This window comes from Triticum dicoccoides, chromosome 7A (assembly GCF_002162155.2).
Source record: "Triticum dicoccoides isolate Atlit2015 ecotype Zavitan chromosome 7A, WEW_v2.0, whole genome shotgun sequence".
Taxonomy (NCBI): domain Eukaryota; kingdom Viridiplantae; phylum Streptophyta; class Magnoliopsida; order Poales; family Poaceae; genus Triticum; species Triticum dicoccoides.
In genome coordinates this window covers 731,777,611-731,794,745 of record NC_041392.1, presented here as the reverse complement: position 1 = coordinate 731,794,745, position 17,135 = coordinate 731,777,611, and the positions used below count along the sequence as shown (strand labels likewise).

Genomic DNA, 17,135 nt, shown 5'->3' with positions numbered 1-17,135 from the left:
ATTTAATAAATTTGCCAACCATGCAAAGAAAGTACCCGCCATTAGAACGACCACCCCGCCCTCAGCCCTCAAAGAGAACACACTCATGCACAACAAAAAAGGGGAGAAACATACATGATTTTGCCTCTCAGCATATGCAATGAACTTTTCCGGATATCGCTTGTTAGTCAATGTTTGTGATATTACACTACTCATTGACCATTGTTGATCACCTTTGTTCTCCAAGCAGTCAATCCATCTATCGGGAATAGTCATAGCCTGGCGATAGTCAAACCCTAATCCACCTTCATCAACTGGCCAACAAAGAACTGGCATGCCTGAAACATCTACTGCCACAACAATTGCTTCTGGGTAGAGTTTGTGCATTAAATGGTTCACGAGCATCATATAAACAACTGCATCTACATTGGTATCCAAACCAAAATACTCTTTGTAATTTCCAGTGAATGACATATTGATACCATTGTGATTATATAGCATCGATGTAACCCCAACAAATCGGAAGCCATCAAACATGAATTCGTCCATCCAATATCTCAAATTGGAAAGAAGGAATCTTAGGACCTCCCAATTGGCATAGTTGAACATGCGGCCATTCCACATCTCATTATAGCCCTTGTCTCCTGTGTAGAAATAGGATTCGTGTGCACTTTGTCCAACATCATAGCCATTGAGACCGTCTATCACATTATTGCTCGCATGGCTGTGGACAACATCCATCAGAACACACAATCCAAGACTATGTGCCTTGTCAATAAGATATTTGAGGTCCTCTGGTGTGCCTGATCTGCTGCTAACTGCGAAGAAATTCGTCACGTAATACCCAAAAGAAGCAGCGTCAGAATGTTCCATGATTCCCATCAACTGAACTGTGTTGTAGTTAGTTGCCCTTAAGCGCGGTAACACGTTGTCTGCAAATTCCCTGTATGTGCCTACTTCAAGCTTTCGACCACTCACCCCCACATGAGCCTCATAGATACGTGGAACATCAGGCTTTGGAGGTCGAGGATGGTTGAATACATACCTGCAAAATGAACAATAAAACTATCATAACACTGCATTATTTTTTTTTGTATTTTATTTTAATTGGGCATTATTTAGAATCCTTGCTCTCAAGCTACTAAAAGTAGACCTTTCGGTAGTTGGTGGATCCCAGTGAACACCATCGTATGGAGCTCCAGATTTAGAGGCAGTAACAGTTGCATAACGAATCCATGCTGGAATCCGTTCAACCCATACTCCATCGTGCCTAAATCGAAATTTAACCTTGGAATTGTGAGGGATGGCAGGTTTCCCATTGACATTGGAAATCCTGATTGACCAAACGCCAAAATTATCCTTTGTCATCTTGTGCCCAGAACCATTCCAGTTGTTGAAGTCACCAACAAGTTGTGCTTCTCTACACCCATAAAGTAAACAGTTGCAAGTAAATGCACGGATTTACTAAAGATAGTGAAAGTAAGTATTTGCGTAAACGAAATGAGTGACAGCCAACTATGGCCACAAAAGAGTGGATTATGACGTGAGTGAGAAACTTGGAACATTTGTCTATTCTTTAATTACTAGCTAGTACCAGACAAGGCAAGCCATCTCACTAGCAACAAATATGGAAAATAGTTCTTAGACAACTTCATCGGTATTGCATACTTAACCCAGTACCATTGAATAATAATAGTTGCCAATGTGCTATGTGTTGAACTTACTCTGCTGCAGGAGCCCATTCCCTATACACGGATGCATCATGCTCTGTGTTGATCCCAAACTTCAAATAGCCTACAACACATCGAAGGCCAGAAACACAAAAGTAGATAATGTTTGTACTGGTATAAACAAGTCATTTCGTGATGTGAGCATTTTGAATGCATGAACAAAGCTCACCTTTAGAGAATTCCTCTAGGCCTCCCTCATGTTTCTCAATCAGAAGTTTCTGTTCAAGGTACCTTTTCATCGTATAGTTGAAGTGGTCTTTGAGTTCAGCCAACTTTGGTTCCAGATCGTACATGGGAAGGTGGTCAGAACCATATCCAGTTGTTGCCGCGATTTTGTTTCCTCGTGCAGTCACAGAAACAGAAGACTTGCTCTTGGCCTTCCATAAATGAAGTACAGTTAATTAGAGCGAGTGCATATTTGACTAAACAAGCAATGTATATACAACAAATGATCATGTGTGTCTAGTATAGGACTTCCAGGATTAACAATAGAGGAAACATAGAAAACTGATAAAACTATGTTCTTTTTGACATGTTCATGTTTGGTGTATGTGTTGATGTCAATTTCCATGCAATTGTTTTTTTCTAAAAAAAAGATTTTGAATGCTAAACTTGTTTCTCAACACAGGTCACAATATTTGTTCTTTTATTCATGAAGATTTGATCTTTGCAATTTTTAAGTCATATTTATGATGACACATCGAGACACACTAACAAAAATCCAAACACACGAAAAGAACGGGGACGACATTGGATACTATGTTTAAATACATAGAGTGCTTCACCTGCAAAAAAAACAAAGAGTAGTTAGAGTTAAGTAGTCACATCAATCATCACTTAACAATAAAAGCGACACATATATCTCCGAAAAAAATGTCAGAGAATGTGTGATCCGGAGTGTAAGCACGGGTGGACTATGGCACAGAGCAACATTTTTTGGTATTGCACATGATCATGTGCCTATGTATTGACACGGTACACGTATATATGCATATTTGGGCACAATCATTACAAGTAATACGGCAGAAAACTTGAAATACTGCAGGGATAAAATATGAACCGCAGATATGTAAAGAAATTTAAGGGAGTCTTCATCCAGTCGCTGAACCCGGACCCAAAACGGTGTCCTGCACAGCGATAACACAGCGACACAGGGAAAGAAATGATGTCTACCTTCCGTGGCCACGACCAGTGAAGCAGAAACGGGACGGACGGCACCACGCTCAGTCGCTTGCCACCGCCGCCGCCACCCTGCTCGAGAGGAGACCCACCGCATCAGGACCTCGCCGGGGCCACGCCGGAGAACGCAGAAACAATTAGTAAAACATAACAAATCTCGGCTCACCGCGATGATCCCGGGAGGCGGCCGGTCAGCAGCGGGAGACGGGCGCGGCAGGAGAGAGGAGCTGAGGCACATCATCGTCGTCAACGGCGCAACCGAGGGCGGTGGAGCTGTCAGCCTCGGTGGCGGACGAAAGTCCCATTTTCCATGGAGCTCGTGACCCGGCGTGCCTTATAACGGCCGGAGGAGGAGCTTTTCTCTCTGCTTGGCCGCTTCCGGCAGAAGAGTGGAGTGGAAGCAACGAGCTGGAGGCACGAGGACGACGGGGCCGGAGTGCCAGTGGACGGTCGGGGAGAGCCCGTGCCGTTTCTGGGCAAGCTTAGGCCCTCACTTGTCTAGAACAGCACAAAAATAATTACAGGTTTCGTGTCAGTTAGCGAGAGAAAGAAACTAGACTTTTGTCCCACTATTATATAGTATATAATATAAAAAGCAAGCCAGGGCCATCTGCCCCAAACCCCTTGTGGTCCACATGACCAAGAAGTGTAGCCACCATCGCCACCACGGAGTCCGCCTGAGAGTTGACCGGGTACCCCAACATCATGTGCCAAACTTCTCACCCATGCCAAAACGCGTTGGCGCCACTCGTCGGTCATCAAGAAGGGAAGCAGTCACTTCCCATTGAATCCATGGGGCCCTCCACGATAGAAGAGCGGAAGAATGCCGTAGCCGCCGTCACCCCCTTGCGTCATCACCGCCTTGGCATACCGTCGCGCCCCTACACATGTGTTGCATTGGCAGCACCAGCCCACATCGATCCCACCTTGTGAAGAGACGAGGACGCCCTGCCGTCGGGGACGCCCGTCGGGTTTAGCCAGGCCGTGCCCTTTGGCGGAGTCCTAGGAGGAAGAGAGGAGATGACCGAGGGGAGGGGGAGGGGTTAGACGGCGGCTAGGGTTCCTTCCCCGTTGCACGTGGAGCAACATGAGAGGGGGTAGTTTTCTTTTTGTTAGTATTACAATACACCATTGAGAAAAACATTATCACCACTCGCCATGAGGGACACACCAGTATCCGAAAAGGAAAAGGAACGCGAAAGTTTCACGGAACAGTGAGATACATACACCAATTGGGTCTTTTTTTAGATACATACGGCAAATTGGGTCTTCTAGTCTCGCGTCTATTGGGAATTCCCCATAGAGAGAAGGTGCACGCTCCATATTATGCTTACAGCATCGAATTAATTGCCACCTCCACAATGGCAATGTCGCGTCATAGATGGTTTTTTTAGACGAAACATCTTTTTTCTCATCATAGGCGCGCGTGACATTTTCCATGATGAAGAGGGTTCTGTGAATTCTATGACAGAAAGTTCCTGCCATGAATATACTAGGAAACCGTCACTATTTCCATCGTAGAATAGCTCGGCGTCAGACCCTGATTGCTAGCACGCCAGTTGACTCCACGTGGAGAACAATGTAATCATTCGATGTGGCGCCCTTTTATGACAAATGGCGCCCTTTTATGACAAATGTCTAAGAGCAACTCTAGCAGACCCCGCACCCCGCCCCGACCCGTAAAATAACCGTCAAAATGCGGGCCGGACGGAAAAACCCGCCCGAGCAGACCCCGCATCCCGCCCCGGCCCGCAAAATTTTTTAAGGGGCGCGGCAAAATCCCGAGCCCAACCCGGGAAAACGCGGGTTTCCCCCTCGCGGCTGTGGTGCCCTGTATATAAGCGGAAGCGGTTGGTGGGGGGACATTTCATCCCGCGCTTTCTCCCACCAACCACCTCTCCTCTCCCCTCTCGCACCGCCGCCGGCCGCCGCCCAAGATTCCGGCGACCGCAGCCGGCAGGAGCATGCTGGAAGGCCGCCACGCGCACGAGGCCTCCCCCCTTCCCCCCTGCGTCGGCGGGCCGCCCGATTTGCAGATCTGCGGCAGTTCATCGCGGGCCGCCGGATTTGGCTTTTTCCGGCCGCTGATTGCTGCCCCAAGCTATGGAGTGGTCGGGGAGCCTCTCCCGCAGCCCAGGCAAGGGCGCATCACCGCATGCAGGTGCGAGTTCGTCCGCCCGCCGTTGCCGAAGGTTTGCGGGCATGGACTCGTCCGGCCGTCCATCGGGCTCGGTGCTCGCGCAGCGTCTTTGTGGCTTGCCGATGCCGCTCATAGAGTGCGACGACTGAAGGAAATATGCCCTAGAGGCAATAATAAAGTTATTATTTATTTCCTTATAATCATGATAAATGTTTATTATTCATGCTAGAATTGTATTTACCGGAAACATAATACATGTGTGAATACATAGACAAACAAAGTGTCACTAGTATGCCTCTACTTGACTAGCTCGTTAATCAAAGATGGTTATGTTTCCTAACCATGAACAATGAGTTGTTATTTGATTAACGAGGTCACATCATTAGCAGAATGATCTGATTGACATGACCCATTCCATTAGCTTAGCACCCGATCGTTTAGTATGTTGCTATTGCTTTCTTCATGACTTATACATGTTCCTATGACTATGAGATTATGCAACTCCCGTTTACCGGAGGAACACTTTGGGTACTACCAAACGTCACAACGTAACTGGGTGATTATAAAGGAGTACCACAGGTGTCTCCAATGGTCGATGTTGGGTTGGCGTATTTCGAGATTAGGATTTGTCACTCCGATTGTCGGAGAGGTATCTCTGGGCCCTCTCGGTAATACACATCACATAAGCCTTGCAAGCATTACAACTAATATGTTAGTTATGAGATGATGTATTACGGAACGAGTAAAGAGACTTGCCGGTAACGAGATTGAACTAGGTATTGGATACCGACGATCGAATCTCGGACAAGTAACATACCGATGACAAAGGGAACAACGTATGTTGTTATGCGGTCTGACCGATAAAGATCTTCGTAGAATATGTAGGAGCCAATATGGGCATCCAGGTCCCGCTATTGGTTATTGACCAGAGACGTGTCTCGGTCATGTCTACATTGTTCTCGAACCCGTAGGGTCCGCACGCTTAAGGTTACGATGACAGTTATATTATGAGTTTATATATTTTGATGTACCGAAGGTTGTTCGGAGTCCCGGATGTGATCACGGACATGACGAGGAGTCTCGAAATGGTCGAGACGTAAAGATTGATATATTGGAAGCCTATATTTGGATATCGGAAGTGTTCCGGGTGAAATCGGGATTTTACCGGGTTACCGGGAGGTTACCGGAACCCCCCGGGAGCCATATGGGCCATCATGGGCCTTAGTGGAAAGGAGAAAGGGGCAGCCCAAGGGGGCTGCGCGCCTCCCCCCTTCCCCTAGTCCTATTAGGACTAGGAGAGGTGGCCGGCCACCCCTCTCCCTCTTTCCCCCTTGGGAATCCTAGTTGGAATAGGATTGGGGGGGGGGGAGTCCTACTCCCGGTAGGAGTAGGACTCCTCCTGCGCCTCTCTCTCTTGGCCGGCGCCCCCTCCCCCCTTGGCTCCTTTATATACTGAGGTAGAGGCACCTCTAAACACACAAGTTGACACAAGTTGATCCACGTGATCTATTCCTTAGCCGTGTGCGGTGCCCCCTGCCACCATATTCCTCGATAATACTGTAGCGGAGTTTAGGCGAAGCCCTGCTGCTGTAGTTCATCAAGATCGTCGCCACGCCGTCGTGCTGACGAAACTCTTCCCCGACACTTTGCTGGATCAGAGTCCGGGGATCGTCATCGAGCTGAACGTGTGCTCGAACTCGGAGGTGCCGTAGCTTCGGTGCTTGATCGGTTGGATCGTGAAGACGTACGACTACTTCCTCTACGTCGTGTCATCGCTTCCGCAGTCGGTCTGCGTTGGGTACGTAGACAACACTCTCCCCTCGTTGCTATGCATCACATGATCCTGTGTGTGCGTAGGAATTTTTTTGAAATTACTACGAAACCCATCAGTGGCATCCGAGCCTAGGTTATTTATGTTGATGTTATATGCACGAGTAGAACACAAGTGAGTTGTGGACGATACAAGTCATACTGCCTACCAGCATGTCATACTTTGGTTCGGCGGTATTGTTGCACGAGACGACCCGGACCAACCTTACGCGTACGCTTACGCGAGACCGGTTCCCTTGACGTGCTTTGCACAGAGATGGCTTGCGGGCGACTGTCTCTCCAACTTTAGTTGAACCAAGTATGGCTACGCCCGGTCCTTGCGAAGGTTAAAACGGAGTCTATTTGACAAACTATCGTTGTGGTTTTGATGCGTAGGTGAGATTGGTTCTTACTTAAGCCCGTAGCAGCCACGTAAAACATGCAACAACAAAGTAGAGGACGTCTAACTTGTTTTTGCAGGGCATGTTGTGATGTGATATGGTCAAAGCATGATGCTGAATTTTATTGTATGAGATGATCATGTTTTGTAACCGAGTTATCGGCAACTGGCAGGAGCCATATGGTTGTCGCTTTATTGTATGCAATGCAATCGCGATGTAATGCTTTACTTTATTACTAAACGGTAGTGATAGTCGTGGAAGCATAAGATTGGCGAGACGACAACGATGCTACGATGGAGATCAAGGTGTCGCGCCGGTGATGATGGTGATCATGACGGTGCTTCGGAGATGGAGATCACAAGCACAAGATGATGATGACCATATCATATCACTTATATTGATTGCATGTGATGTTTATCTTTTTATGCATCTTATCTTGCTTTGATTGACTGTAGCATTATAAGATGATCTCTCACTAAATTATCAAGAAGTGTTCTCCCTGAGTATGCACCGTTGCCAAAGTTCATCGTGCCCAGACACCACGTGATGATCGGGTGTGATAAGCTCTACGTCCATCTACAACGGGTGCAAGCCAGTTTTGCACACGCAGAATACTCAGGTTAAACTTGACGAGCCTAGCATATGCAGATATGGCCTCGGAACACGGAGACCGAAAGGTCGAGCGTGAATCATATAGTAGATATGATCAACATAACGATGTTCACCATTGAAAACTACTCCATCTCACGTGATGATCGGTCATGGTTTAGTTGATTTGGATCACGTAATCACTTAGAGGATTAGAGGGATGTCTATCTAAGTGGGAGTTCTTAAATAATATGATTAATTGAACTTAAATTTATCATGAACTTAGTACCTGATAGTATCTTGCATGTTTATGTTTATTGTAGATAGATGGCTCGTGCTGTTGTTCCGTTGAATTTTAATGCGTTCCTTGAGAAAGCAAAGTTGAAAGATGATGGTAGCAATTACACGGACTGGGTCCGTAACTTGAGGATTATCCTCATTGCTGCACAGAAAAATTACGTCCTGGAAGCACCGCTGGGTGCCAGGCCTGCTGCTGGAGCAACACTAGATGTTATGAATGTCTGGCAGAACAAAGCTGATGACTACTCGATAGTTCAGTGTGCCATGCTTTACGGCTTAGAATCGGGACTTCAACGACGTTTTGAACGTCATGGAGCATATGAGATGTTCCAGGAGTTGAAGTTAATATTTCAAGCAAATGCCCGAATTGAGAGATATGAAGTCTCCAATAAGTTCTATAGCTGCAAGATGGAGGAGAACAGTTCTGTCAGTGAGCATATACTCAAAATGTCTAGGTATAATAATCACTTGATTCAATTGGGAGTTAATCTTCCAGATGATTGCGTTATTGACAGAATTCTCCAATCACTACCACCAAGCTACAAGAGCTTCGTGATGAACTATAATATGCAAGGGATGAACAAGACTATTCCCGAGCTCTTCGCAATGCTGAAAGCTGCGGAGGTAGAAATCAAGAAGGAGCATCAAGTGTTGATGGTTAACAAGACCACTAGTTTCAAGAAAAAGGGCAAAGGGAAGAAAAGGGGAACTTCAAGAAGAACGGCAAGTAAGTTGCTGCTCAAGAGAAGAAACCCAAGTCTGGACCTAAGCCTGAAACTGAGTGCTTCTACTGCAAGCAGACTGGTCACTGGAAGCGGAACTGCCCCAAGTATTTGGCGGATAAGAAGGATGGCAAGGTGAACAAAGGTATATGTGATATACATGTTATTGATGTTTACCTTACCAATGCTCGCAGTAGCACCTGGGTATTTGATACTGGTTCGGTTGCTAATATTTGCAACTCGAAACAGGGGCTACGGATTAAGCGAACATTGGCTAAGGACGAGGTGACGATGCGCGTGGGAAATGGTTCCAAAGTCGATGTAATCGCAGTCGGCACGCTACCTCTACATCTACCTTCGGGATTAATATTAGACCTAAGTAATTGTTATTTGGTGCCAGCGTTGAGCATGAACATTATATCTGGATCTTGTTTAATGCAAGACGGTTATTCATTTAAATCAGAGAATAATGGTTGTTCTATTTATATGAGTAATATCTTTTATGGTCATGCACCCTTGAAGAGTGGTCTATTCTTATTGAATCTCGATAGTAGTAATACACATATTCATAATGTTGAAGCCAAAAGATGCAGAGTTGATAATGAAAGTGCAACTTATTTGTGGCACTGTCGTTTAGGTCATATCGGTATAAAGCGCATGAAGAAACTCCATGCTGATGGACTTTTGGAACCACTTGATTATGAATCACTTAGGACTTGCGAACCGTGCCTTATGGGCAAGATGACTAAAACACCGTTCTCCGGTACTATGGAGAGAGCAACAGATTTGTTGGAAATCATACATACCGATGTATGTGGCCCGATGAATATTGAGGCTCGTGGCGGATATCGTTATTTTCTCACCTTCACAGATGATTTAAGCAGATATGGGTATATCTACTTAATGAAACATAAGTCTGAAATATTTGAAAAGTTCAAAGAATTTCAGAGTGAAGTTGAAAATCATCGTAACAAGAAAATAAAGTTTCTACGATCTGATCGTGGAGGAGAATATTTGAGTTACGAGTTTGGTGTACATTTGAAAAACTGTGGAATAGTTTCGCAACTCACGCCACCCGGAACACCACAGCGTAATGGTGTGTCCGAACGTCGTAATCGTACTTTACTAGATATGGTGCGATCTATGATGTCTCTTACTGATTTACCGCTATCATTTTGGGGATATGCTTTAGAGACGGCCGCATTCACGTTAAATAGGGCACCATCAAAATCCGTTGAGACGACGCCTTATGAACTGTGGTTTGGCAAGAAACCAAAGTTGTCGTTTCTTAAAGTTTGGGGCTGCGATGCTTATGTGAAAAAGCTTCAACCTGATAAGCTCGAACCCAAATCGGAGAAATGTGTCTTCATAGGATACTCAAAGGAGACTATTGGGTACACCTTCTATCACAGATCCGAAGGCAAGACATTCGTTGCTAAGAATGGATCCTTTCTAGAGAAGGAGTTTCTCTCGAAAGAAGTGAGTGGGAGGAAAGTAGAACTTGACGAGTTAACTGTACCTGCTCCCTTACTGGAGAGTAGTTCATCACAGAAAACTGTTTCAGTGACACCTACACCAGTTAGTGAAGAAGCCAATGATAATGATCATGAAACTTCAGATCAAGATACTGCTGAACCTCGTAGATCAACGAGAGTAAGATCCACACCAGAGTGGTACGGTAATCCTATTCTGGAAGTCATGATACTAGATCATGATGAACCTACGAACTATGAAGAAGCGATGGTGAGCCCAGATTCCGCAAAGTGGCTTGAAGCCATGAAATCTGAGATGGGATCCATGTATGAGAACAAAGTATGGACTTTGGTTGACTTGCCCGATGATCGGCAAGCAATTGAGAATAAATGGATCTTTAAGAAGAAGACTGACGCTGATGGTAATGTTACTGTCTACAAAGCTCGACTTGTCGCAAAAGGTTTTCGGCAAGTTCAAGGGATTGACTACGATGAGACCTTCTCACCCGTAGCGATGCTTAAGTCTGTCCGAATCATGTTAGCAATTGCCGCATTTTATGATTATGAAATTTGGCAGATGGATGTCAAAACTGCATTCCTGAATGGATTTCTGGAAGAAGAGTTGTATATGATGCAACCAGAAGGTTTTGTCGATCCAAAGGAAGCTAACAAAGTGTGCAAGCTCCAGCGATCCATTTATGGACTGGTGCAAGCCTCTCGGAGTTGGAATAAACGTTTTGATAGTGTGATCAAAGCATTTGGTTTTATACAGACTTTCGGAGAAGCCTGTATTTACAAGAAAGTGAGTGGGAGCTCTGTAGCATTTCTGATATTATATGTGGATGACATATTACTGATTGGAAATGATATAGAATTTCTGAATAGCATAAAGGGATACTTGAATAAAAGTTTTTCAATGAAAGACCTCGGTGAAGCTGCTTACATATTAGACATTAAGATCTATAGAGATAGATCAAGACGCTTAATTGGACTTTCACAAAGCACATACCTTGACAAGATTTTGAAGAAATTCAAAATGGATCAAGCAAAGAAAGGATTCTTGCCTGTATTACAAGGTATGAAATTGAGTAAGACTCAATGCCCGACCACTGCAGAAGATAGAGAGAATATGAAAGATGTTCCCTATGCATCAGCCATAGGCTCTATCATGTATGCAATGCTGTGTACCAGACCTGATGTGTGCCTTGCTATAAGTTTAGCAGGGAGGTACCAAAGTAATCCAGGAGTGGATCACTGGACAGCGGTCAAGAACATCCTGAAATACCTGAAAAGGACTAAGGATATGTTTCTCGTATATGGAGGTGACAAAGAGCTCATCGTAAAAGGTTACGTTGATGCAAGCTTTGACACTGATCCGGACGATTCTAAATCGCAAACCGGATACGTGTTTACATTAAACGGTGGAGCTGTCAGTTGGTGCAGTTCTAAACAAAGCGTCGTAGCGGGATCTACATGTGAAGCGGAATACATAGCTGCTTCGGAAGCAACAAATGAAGGAGTCTGGATGAAGGAGTTCATATCCGATCTAGGTGTCATACCTAGTGCATCGGGTCCAATGAAAATCTTTTGTGACAATACTGGTGCAATTGCCTTGGCAAAGGAATCCAGATTTCACAAAAGGACCAAACACATCAAGATACGCTTCAACTCCATCTGGGATCTAGTCCAGGTGGGAGACATAGAGATTTGCAAGATACATACGGATCTGAATGTTGCAGACCCGTTGACTAAGCCTCTTCCACGAGCAAAACATGATCAGCACCAAAGCTCCATGGGTGTTAGAATCATTACAGTGTAATCTAGATTATTGACTCTAGTGCAAGTGGGAGACTGAAGGAAATATGCCCTAGAGGCAATAATAAAGTTATTATTTATTTCCTTATAATCATGATAAATGTTTATTATTCATGCTAGAATTGTATTTACCGGAAACATAATACATGTGTGAATACATAGACAAACAAAGTGTCACTAGTATGCCTCTACTTGACTAGCTCGTTAATCAAAGATGGTTATGTTTCCTAACCATGAACAATGAGTTGTTATTTGATTAACGAGGTCACATCATTAGCAGAATGATCTGATTGACATGACCCATTCCATTAGCTTAGCACCCGATCGTTTAGTATGTTGCTATTGCTTTCTTCATGACTTATACATGTTCCTATGACTATGAGTTTATGCAACTCCCGTTTACCGGAGGAACACTTTGGGTACTACCAAACGTCACAACGTAACTGGGTGATTATAAAGGAGTACTACGGGTGTCTCCAATGGTCGATGTTGGGTTGGCGTATTTCGAGATTAGGATTTGTCACTCCGATTGTCGGAGAGGTATCTCTGGGCCCTCTCGGTAATACACATCACATAAGCCTTGCAAGCATTACAACTAATATGTTAGTTATGAGATGATGTATTACGGAACGAGTAAAGAGACTTGCCGGTAACGAGATTGAACTAGGTATTGGATACCGACGATCGAATCTCGGGCAAGTAACATACCGATGACAAAGGGAAGAACGTATGTTGTTATGCGGTCTGACCGATAAAGATCTTCGTAGAATATGTAGGAGCCAATATGGGCATCCAGGTCCCGCTATTGGTTATTGACCAGAGACGTGTCTCGGTCATGTCTACATTGTTCTCGAACCCGTAGGGTCCGCACGCTTAAGGTTACGATGACAGTTATATTATGAGTTTATATATTTTGATGTACCGAAGGTTGTTCGGAGTCCCGGATGTGATCACGGACATGACGAGGAGTCTCGAAATGGTCGAGACGTAAAGATTGATATATTGGAAGCCTATATTTGGATATCGGAAGTGTTCCGGGTGAAATCGGGATTTTACCGGGTTACCGGGAGGTTACCGGAACCCCCCGGGAGCCATATGGGCCATCATGGGCCTTAGTGGAAAGGAGAAAGGGGCAGCCCAAGGGGGCTGCGCGCCTCCCCCCTTCCCCTAGTCCTATTAGGACTAGGAGAGGTGGCCGGCCACCCCTCTCCCTCTTTCCCCCTTGGGAATCCTAGTTGGAATAGGATTGGGGGGGGGGGAGTCCTACTCCCGGTAGGAGTAGGACTCCTCCTGCGCCTCTCTCTCTTGGCCGGCGCCCCCTCCCCCCTTGGCTCCTTTATATACTGAGGTAGAGGCACCTCTAAACACACAAGTTGACACAAGTTGATCCACGTGATCTATTCCTTAGCCGTGTGCGGTGCCCCCTGCCACCATATTCCTCGATAATACTGTAGCGGAGTTTAGGCGAAGCCCTGCTGCTGTAGTTCATCAAGATCGTCGCCACGCCGTCGTGCTGACGAAACTCTTCCCCGACACTTTGCTGGATCGGAGTCCGGGGATCGTCATCGAGCTGAACGTGTGCTCGAACTCGGAGGTGCCGTAGCTTCGGTGCTTGATCGGTTGGATCGTGAAGACGTACGACTACTTCCTCTACGTCGTGTCATCGCTTCCGCAGTCGGTCTGCGTTGGGTACGTAGACAACACTCTCCCCTCGTTGCTATGCATCACATGATCCTGTGTGTGCGTAGGAAAATTGTTGAAATTACTACGAAACCCATCAACGACTGCACGCGGAAAGTGCTGCGGCTCACTTCGAGCACGCCGAAGCACCCCGGATGGGTGTTCTTCAAATGCGAAAACGACGGGGTACATGCACTTGCGGTAGCTCGTTTCATGACTCATTCTTTAGTTCGATTGCGGTAGCTCACTGTGAGCTTCTTTTGTGTAGGACGAAGGATGCTCATTTTGGTTTGGGGAAGGCCAATACATTGATTTGTTGATAGAAAGAAATTTAATAGATGTTAGTGCAACTAGAGGGGAAGCAACGTCTACTTCTTTGAAACCAAAGATGAAGAATGAAGAAAGCAGGATCAAGAATTCGCAGATCAACAATGAGTGCATGAAGAAGATATTGCTTCAACTAGTGGGAGCAGTTATGGAAGTTGGATATCTTCTGAAATGCATACTTGTGGTTCTTGTTTTCTTTGTTTTTGCTATTCTAGCCAAGATTTGTGATATCTTTTGTATCTAATGTTGTTGCAAAAGCAAAGAAAAGCATTATGCTAGATCAATTTATGTTGCAAATTTAAGTTTTGCGGGCTGGGAGGGGCTGCGTCAGATCAGAACCCGCAGAAGCCGACCCGTAAAAAAGCATATTCCACGAATATGCTTTTTTACGGGTCCATTATACGGGGTCTGCATCTGTGCCAGCCCGCGCCGGCCCGCTTAGGTGGCATCGCTCTATGTCAAACTTTAAATTGTCGTAATCATAGAACCCATTTAAGGCATATTTAGGTCAATGGGGCCAGCCCAAATTGTTGTGGTATTAATATACTTTGTGATGAAATTCGTGTGTCATAACATACAGCCAATTGGCGACCTGGATTTGCTTCGGACCATTAGCTGCCCATCCTTGCACAGATCATTTCTAGGCAACCTTGTAATTGACAACGCATCTTAATCAAGCATATGCAATAAATTATCACACAATTTGAATTGATTATTACATAATTTGGAGAATGAATAATTTCTAGTTCACACCGTATTACACTCACATCCGTTTGACATACATCTAAGAGTTCATGCATACACATCCTCACATGACAAGCTCACAAAGAGAATCAACATTTCAACTAAGATTATGATGTGGGATTGCCCTGAGCTCCGGATATTAGAAGCCTAAGAATTTGGTCGGTCTTCGCTTGCTTCTTTCTAACTTCATCCATCTCTTGTTTGGTTTTGGTGAGGAGTGCATCTGATTGCTCTATTTGCCTCCTCATGATGTCAGTTGCATCTCGGAGTGCAGCTGCACCCTGTCTTTCAGCCAGTAGTAGAGCCTCAAGAGCTTGAATAATTGGCAACTTCAATGGGCTTGTCTCTAATTGGGAATTATGTTCGAACGTGCTTGTGGAACTTATGTGGGGGGGTATCTCGGAAGCAACATCCAAAGTTGATCTTGGGGTCGTCTGTTGTGCAATCGTAGTTTCAATTGCATCCTATTAAGTTTTAGTTACTAGACATGAGTAGGGTTGAAATAAGTTACAACGGTGAATCATGAAAAACAGACTAACTTCTGTATGGCAAATTAAACATTAAATATTTTGCATCCTACAATTAGACATGGAAAGTTATGTTTCTATACTTGAACTTGCAATAGCCGAACATAATTTAAAATGGCACGATGCATCTAGACCAATAGGGATAAGATAGACTCTTTTTAGAAAGGATTGCCTAGACTTTACGTGCTTGTACGTCTAAAACGTAGCAACACTTACCAACCTAGACCACACATTATACCTTGCTGGACATCAAATGGATGGATATTCTTTGTTGCTTGAGTTTTAAGATTTTCATATATCCGCAAAACTTCATTATGCCAGCATCGTCAAACATTCATTATGCCAAGGTTTTAAACATCATCATTGGCCTATGGACATGATGCAAACTTGTTCTAACATGATAAAGAGTTTATATACAAATAATACAAGAGGGACACAGATTTACAAGATAATAGTCATGCTTCAGTCTAAGATTGTTTTGCTTCTTCAAGGTTTATACCAACAGTAAAGCAACGAATCCCATCAGAATAACAAAGTTAAGCATGCTTGAACGAGAGTAGTACTAGAATGGGTGACGCCCTGGGAAGTCCTGGTGTTGCGTGCCTCATTTTTTGGTCAAAGGTTTCCTCCATGCCATCGCCTCGGTCCTGCTCTTCTTCCCCGTCCATTGGCCTCGTCGACCGCAAGAGTGGGGACCCATCTGTCTCATTTTTCTTTTCCCCTCAGTTTTGTATACCTGGCTGCATTAACGAAGTGATGGCGATGATGGCATGTTGGAATAAGGTCTCTTCGGCATCTCTCTACATCAACGATGTTCGACCAGGCACCGATGAAGGGCCTGTAAGAGTTTGCGTCGCCAAATTTGTTGACTGTCTTCGGATTTTTACAATTGATGTGCCTATCAAGGAGAGCAAATGGTTGGCTATTTGTGGAGCGACTTCGACATCTTCTTACGTGTTCTTCTACGGCATGATTTGGTTTCTCCAACTCTTGTACTAAGTGGGGTGATGCACCAACCGATGCTTCTTCAGCGTGTTTTAGATCTTTTCTCAAGCAGAGAGTGGCTATTGCGGTCTTTAAAGCCTAGTATGGCGAGGGTATTTTTAGGCGTCCCTTTCCTTTATTGTCGGTTGAGTGCAATTTTTAATCTCCGAAAGATGGTGTACAATCTGAAGGAGGCTAGTATGATTTTTAAGGTATTTATTTCTACTTGTCATTCTGTGTCTAATTGTCATTCCATTGTACTGTTTTTTTGTTTTTGTTGATAATTATCAGATCTAAGATGCCTTTTGGGTGTCTTTTTTCCAAGAAAGATAGTTTTGCTTCTTTGAGGTGACAAGTCCAAAAATATACTGTATTTGTTTGCTTGTTCCAATTGCCAACTAAAATGACATCTTTAGCCCAAAAGTAGGATTCGGTGATAATGACGGGCTATTGGGGTACTAATGATATTCTAGAGTGGATGAGTCATTTATTAGAGACCACTCAAGGAAAAAAAAAGACTACATCTTTAAATTTAATCATAGATTTTTTTTCATATCTTTGAGTCATAGGGAAGCCGTACTATTGACAGGAGTCTACCAGAGGAACAAGAGTGGAGATTGACGACCTAAAAAATCCTACACACTCCAAAAAGATACCTTAGGAATTGAGGAATTGTCATTCTTGCCAGCAAAAGGACCCCAAAACATCCCGACCTGCTTGTGTGTGCGTGTGTGTGGG

At 44.6% G+C, this 17,135-nt stretch overlaps 2 protein-coding genes across 7 annotated transcripts in view; both read right to left on the bottom strand.

The window, feature by feature from the left end:
* Positions 1 to 2,070, bottom strand: part of LOC119331753 (1,4-alpha-glucan-branching enzyme, chloroplastic/amyloplastic-like) — a 20,221-nt gene extending 18,151 nt beyond the window's left edge. The window contains exons 1-4 of the mRNA XM_037604916.1: positions 1,879 to 2,070; positions 1,704 to 1,773; positions 1,133 to 1,399; positions 115 to 1,024 (exon numbers count right to left, since the gene is read on the bottom strand). Of these exons, the coding sequence (XP_037460813.1) occupies positions 115 to 1,024; positions 1,133 to 1,399; positions 1,704 to 1,773; positions 1,879 to 2,002 (1,371 nt within the window). The 5' untranslated portion in view covers positions 2,003 to 2,070. The remainder of the gene's footprint in view (positions 1 to 114; positions 1,025 to 1,132; positions 1,400 to 1,703; positions 1,774 to 1,878) is intronic.
* Positions 2,071 to 14,811: 12,741 nt separating this feature from the next.
* LOC119331754 (1,4-alpha-glucan-branching enzyme, chloroplastic/amyloplastic-like) overlaps positions 14,812 to 17,135 on the bottom strand; it is a 6,091-nt gene continuing 3,767 nt past the window's right edge. For 2 of the 6 annotated variants that reach the window (XM_037604917.1, XM_037604919.1), the window contains one exon: positions 14,812 to 15,350. In XM_037604917.1, the coding sequence (XP_037460814.1) occupies positions 14,994 to 15,350 (357 nt within the window). In that variant the 3' untranslated portion in view covers positions 14,812 to 14,993. The other 4 variants (XM_037604918.1, XM_037604922.1, XM_037604920.1 and 1 more) reach the window with 4 other exon arrangements.